The 6670-nt window shown below is 39.1% G+C and overlaps 1 protein-coding gene across 1 annotated transcript; it reads right to left on the bottom strand.

Annotated features, from left to right (window-relative positions):
• Positions 1 to 1883: 1883 nt before the first annotated feature.
• On the bottom strand, positions 1884 to 2828 carry LOC127680130 (olfactory receptor 2D3-like). Its single transcript, XM_052175698.1, has one exon. The coding sequence runs from the start codon at positions 2826 to 2828 to the stop codon at positions 1884 to 1886; it is 945 nt and encodes a 314-aa protein (XP_052031658.1).
• Between the last annotated feature and the right edge of the window lie 3842 nt (positions 2829 to 6670).

Raw genomic sequence — 6670 nt, 5'->3', positions numbered from 1 at the left:
TAAGGTAAAAGAAAATGACACTTGAGTGTGTGTGTGTGTGTGTGCGCGCGCGCGCGCGCGCGCGCACGTTACTTTCTTAATGATTACAGAATTTCCATCTCATTTAATCACCACTGCAACATTTAAGATAGAGATTATTATTCCCAAATTAATTAAGAGAAAAAAGGGAAAGCTAAAGTTCAAGTTCATTCCCTTCATGCTTGCTCACCACCAGCTCACATCTCAGTGTTTCAAGATTTACAATATCACTAACAAGATAAGGGATGTGGAATGATATTTTATAAAATTAGGGGTGATTTTAATTGTTTATGAGAGGAAAAATCTTTGTAAATGTTGTATTTACCAAGGTAGAGAAAATTTAAAATTCCAACTTGTAACTGTTGTAAGTAAACAATATTGGGTAGTGAATTAAAGTGCACAATCTGGGAAAAACTATGGGCCTTGTCTTGGTGTGAAATTTCTTCCCAGGTAGCCTAAGACCTCTGACAGCCTGGCAGTTTTCCTGAGGCTTATTTATAGGTTTCAAGGACCTCATAGCTCAGATAATCGGGAAACAACTTGATAAGGCTTCTCTCAACAGACGACTGTCATTGTCAAGGTAAAGGACCCTGAAGTCTGCGGGACTTTAAGATGCTTGGAATTCATTGCTATAAACTCTATTCCTTTCTATATCCATGAAATCCATCACTTTTGGACTAACCTGACTGTATTTATTTAGATAAAAACACAGAAAAAGCTTGATTCAAGCCAAGAGTTTTCCTCAGAGCTCCAACTTTTTCACATATTTATTGAGACCCTAATTTAAGGCAGGTTCTGGGCTAGACATTGGAAATTCATCGGAAACCCAACAAGGAAAAATCTGCATCACTGTTAATTTGTAGAACAACATCTTGCCAGCATAACAGCCATAGGAAATTGTAGCAGATTGCCTGTGACTACTTACCAGCAACCCTCAAGATCAGGCCTGCTGCCATCCCTGATAGAAGCAGGTAGAGAAGAGCATTAGGTTAGACTAGAGATGCCAGGCACTCCTGCCTATGCTGTGCTCTCAGTTGTGTGTAACTCTGCTAAACTGCATGTGGTTTCAATGGACGTGTGAGGTGGTTAAGACCATACACACAGTATGCAGAAGGTAAATTGAAGTTTGGTGCTGGGGACTCCCATCAATGCAGCTATGAGGAAATAATCCATGCTAGATTAGACATTTTAGTGCTGTGGTTGTTTGGGGGCCACCAAGACTCCCCAAAGTAATGCTTCACTCATGCTTACAAATGAGCACAGAAGAACTCATGTTACACTTTTATAGAACTCAAAATGGCCAGGAGCTGATGCAGAAGCTGTGGAGGTATGTTGTTTATGGACTTGCTCTTCATGGCTTGCTAAGCCTGCTGATTTATACATTCTAGGACCACCAATCCAGGGAGAATCCACACAATGGGATGGGCCATCTCATATCCCTAATTAAGAGAATTCTCTACAGGTTTGTCTACAGCCAGTCCTTACAGAGGCAGTTTCTCAATTGAGTTTCCCTCCCCTCAGTTGATAAGAACGATGCCAAGCAGCCATTGAAATAAAACTAGCCAGCACACTGGGATTTGAGGCATGTGCCAGCATATTTGGATATGCTAGGCCTAAATGGGTTCCAAGGTAGATTAATTAACTATACACTCACTAAAATAGTTCATTTTACTTCTCAAAATCAAAGACAACCCAGCTTTATACCTTTGTCACTTATGTTTGTGCTCTGGCTTAGAGTGGTTACCATTTGCTCAATGTGCTCTGTTTCACAATTCTTCCTGAAATGACACACTTCATAATTGTCTTGCAAAATCCTGCTCCATTTTCAAAGATATTACCATGGTGATAAAACACAGACACACAGGTCACTGCTTCTGAAAGAAGGCCACTCTTGCAGCTAATCTCCTGAAGGCACTTTTGACATCCTTGTTCCGAAGACTATAAATTATGGGGTTTAGCATTGGAGTCATCACTGTATAGAACACAGACATTATCTTATCCTGTTTCTTCCTGGATTTGGTGTTTGGCTGCATGTAGTTAAATATTGCAGACCCATAGAAGAGGACAACAACAACAAGGTGAGATCCACAGGTTGAAAACACTTTGAGTCTCCCCTCTCCAGAATGCATCTGAATCACAGTGGAGATGATGTTCCAATAGGAGATGAGGATGAGGGAGACAGGTGCTAGAAGGATTACCACACCCATTGCAAAGATGACCATTTCTGTGCTGTAAGTATCTGCTGAAGCCAACTTCAGGAGGGCAGGAAGTTCGCAAAAGTAATGGCTGATTATGTTTTGCCCTTGATATGGAAGATGGAAAGCAACAGCAGTATCTACCAAAGATACTAGGAACCCACTGACCCAGGACCCTAGGGCCAACTGCAGACATAGTTGTTGAGTCATGATGGTGGAGTAGTGCAGTGGCATGCACACAGCCACATACCGGTCATAGGACATCACTGCTAGTAGTGCACACTCTGTACACCCAATCTGAAGGGAGACAATTACCTGTGTCACACATCCCCAAAAGGAAATAGTTTTCCTTTTTACCAGAAAGTGGGACAGGACTTGAGGAACAATGCTATTTGAGAAACACAGATCAGCAAAAGAGAGGTTTCTAAGAAAAAAGTACATGGGTGTATGGAGTCGAGAATCCATGAGGATGAGGATAATGATGAAGAGGTTTCCAAGTACAGTCAGAATGTAAACAATGAAGAAAAGAACAAATAGTAGGATCTGAGTTTGTGCATCTTGTGAAAGACCCAGCAACAGAAACTCATCTACAAAGGTCTGATTTTTTCTTCCCATTGAGATGTTTTCGAATTTACCTATTTATAAGAAACAGTAAGAACACAGTATGATTGAGTTCATGACCTTCAGTCATATAGAAGGGGCATGTGTTAAATCTGATATATAATTGGGTAGTTCTTGGATTTTATAATTTTCTGTCTAACATGTTCTGATTAATATAAAGAATTATTTTTATTCTAAATGTTTGTTTGCAGTGTAAAATTGCCTCATCCTCCATTCTTTAAATCCTTTTTATAACCACTGCTGTTTTTTTTTTAACTAAAACCACTGCTGCTTTTAAATAGATAAAAATGCAATATCGTTTAAACCCTCCTAGGAGGGCTAGAAATATGACTCTGATGTTAGGAGAACTCTCTGCTCTTCCAGAACACCCAGATTCCATTCTCAGGACCTGCATGACAACTTATAAATGCATTTAACTTTTGTTTGAGAGAATATGATGCCCCCTGTTGGTGCCTAATCATTAGGCACACATGGTACATAGACTTACTTAAATGCAAAATAAACTATTCAGAGACATTAAGAAAAAAAAAAGTCTCTCTGGTTAGTTATGACAGGAGGGTTAAAATTCATATGTGAAAGAAAAACCAACTGGAATTGTTATGATGCATGAAACGATTGTTCAGAAATAATGAAGAAAATATGAATTGCAATCGTGACAAATGTGGAAAGGTAAATGTGAAATAATAACATGATTATGGCAGTACTGGAACAGAACACTTGAGGGAGATGCTAGATAAAAGTGACATTCGGGACATATGAAAGACAATATAAACTAAGTCTAAAAATGGTATTCCAAAGAGTGTGCACAGACTATGAAGAAGAAATTGTGGTGTGCAATGTGTGCAGAGAGTTAGTATATCAAAGATTAAGGTATTATTAAGAAATTTATTTACATCTTAGTAGTTCAGGTAACAGTATCTCAGTAAAATTAATAGAAAATTCACAATCAAACTCAAGAATAGTTTGGGGGTAATACTCATGGATTGGTAGCATTAATATAGTGAAAATGGTCATCTTACCAAAAACAATCTACTGATTTAATAAAATTCTCGTCAAAATTCCAACACAGTCTTTTTTTTTACAGACATTGAAAGAGAAATTCTCAACTTCATATGGAAAATTAAAAACCTCAGGATAGTCAAAATTATCCTGTACTATAAAAGAACTTCTGTAGGTATCACCATCCATGATCTCAAGTTGTACTAAAGAGCAATAGTAATAAAAACTGTACAATATTGGTACAGAAACAGAAATGTAGTTCAATGGAATCAAATAGAGGACCCCAAAATAAACCCATACACCTATGGATACTTTAATTTTTAATAAAGAAGCCCAAACCTTATAATGGAAAAAAAAGAAAATATCTTTAACAAATTGTACTAGTCTAACTAGATGTCTGCATGTAAAAGAATGGAAATAGACCCATATTTATCACCCTGCACAAAACTCAAATCCAAGTGAATCAAAGACCTCAACATAAGACCAGATACACTAAATATAACAGAAAAAAATTGGGACTAGCCAGTCCCAGCTAGCATGTACCTAGGATACTTTGGTTTCTCCCTCCACAGACTATAAGCCCGTGACATCATGCCTGGCATAAATTTTAATGTTTTCTAGGGATTGAACTCAAGTCTTTTTGCTTCCAAGGAAAGCAATTTATTGGCTGATGTACTTCCCCTCTTGGGAAAAGAACTTTTAACAAGCAAGTCACAGAAGAAATACAAATGAGAAAAGAACTGATCACGTAAAGAATCAATTCAAACATAGAAACCATAGAAATATAAAATGAAGTAACAATTAGCTGTTCTTTCTGTCTTACTAGATTGGCAGAGATGAAGTAGAATAAAGTCATTGAGAGGGCTTAGAAAGAGGAGGATGGGGGGGTTAAGGGAGTGTGACACAGTGGCCTGGGGAAGGGGATGCTCAGGCAGGCCCTTGCCTGGGGACCTCTGCCCCCTGAGGGACCACAGACACACAGGCATGGTATAGAATAGAGTTTATTCAGAGTAGGGGATGGGAGTTAGTGGTAGAGAAAGGTAGAGAGTGAAAGAGAGAGAGAGAAGTAGAGTGAAGGCCGGCCATGACCATGTAGAGGGGGAGAGGAGGAGAGCCCAAGGGGCAGAGAGGTGAGAGCATGTGGGAGAGCGGAGAGCAAAGAGAGAGAGGAGGAGCAAGTAGCCCCTCTTATAGTGGGCCAGATCTCTGGGGCGGAGCATACCTGGCTACAGGTGGAGCTTAGACAAAACACCAACAGTCATAAACTAGTGTGTTAGTAAAATCTCTCTCAAAGGATCTTGAAAATGTAAGAAATCATAAAATGAATGTTCCCAAGTAAAGACTCTATGGAGTGAGGTATTCTATATCCAGACAGATAGCTGCTGTATGTTCTCTCTCAGCTGAGGGTCCAACTTAATATCTTTAGATGTGAGTACATAGACAGCAGTAACTACAGAAACTCATAAAGTAAAAAGGAACCATTTCGGGGGTGGGTGTAAGAGCAACAGAGAGCAAAATAATAGTAGAGCACCAGTGATCTGAAGGTTTATTTGGAAAAACAAGGTAGCTCTAACTATTGAGAAGCAGGGTACTAATAATGAAAAAGAGGTGGTATAATAAGAGGATGTTTGAAAAACACTTAAGCAGTCATACTATTATTATTTACCTAACATACCTATAATATATGTAAGTCAATATGAAAAATCTATATGTACATTTTAAATGAAAGCATCCCATTGTGACTGATAATGTTCCAAAAAGGCAAAAGTCACATAACAAAGACTCCAACTCCAGACATGAGAAGCCATCTTTCAAGTTGTTGATCAGGACTGTCCAAGAGACTTACAAAATTCACTGTAAGCTATTGCTATTGCCCTTGACCATTTCCCCCAATCTCCTGGAGACAGAAGGTAAATCCCTATTGCAAAAGATACCATGTTCTTTCAACACAGGGCCCAGAAGCCTAGAATTAGATCTAAAATTAACAACTTCCCCTCAAAGACTAGCTTTCATGGTAGCACAGGTACCACTCAAGCCCCCAAACCACATAAACAACCAACTGTCCTACATAGCTACAATGTCTATGAACCACAATGATAACTAGCATTATGCTATGACAAAGAAGTTGCAGTTGTGGTACACAAACATTAGCATTAATCATCAGTCCTCTAATTGGACTTAAGTCCTGATCAACAAGATGACCAACATGGCTGTCTAAACACGACCTAAAGAAGGTAGGTCATAGGCAAGCTAACATGGTAGGGAAAAACTCAGGAGACTTCAACTCTCAGCTTAAGAACTACAGACAATTAGGGAACACTGAGAGTGAGAGAAATAATCTTCCCCAGGGAAGAGCACATACACTGGTTATCCAACTCCAAATTAACCCCCAAAACATACATCATATGTAACATTAAATGATTGCATACACACACATATACAAACACAAACACAGACACACAGACACAAACACACACAGAAAGTTGTTGAAGAAAAAGATGTCATGAATTTGGAAGATATCAAGGTGGTAGGGTTGCAAGGAGAAAAGGGAAGGGAGAAATAATATAGTATAATCTCTAAAAAAAATTAAAAATAGCAAAAATTCAACTGCAGGGGTCCCCAACTTCTGTCTATTGATTGGGTATAAGTATCTGCATCTGGCTCTTTTAGCTGCTTGTTGGACCTCCTGTAGGGCAGCCATGCTACGCTCCTATCTGTAAGCCATAGCATGAGTAATAAAGTCAGGCTTGATGCCTCCCCATGAGCTGGATACCAATTTGGACTGCCCACTGGACCTCCTTTCCCTCAGTCTCTTCTCCATTTTTATCCCTGGAGTT

The sequence above is a fragment of the Apodemus sylvaticus genome, chromosome 1, assembly GCF_947179515.1.
Source record: "Apodemus sylvaticus chromosome 1, mApoSyl1.1, whole genome shotgun sequence".
NCBI lineage: Eukaryota > Metazoa > Chordata > Mammalia > Rodentia > Muridae > Apodemus > Apodemus sylvaticus.
Note: the sequence above shows the minus strand (reverse complement) of the source record. Positions and strands in the feature narration are given on the sequence as shown.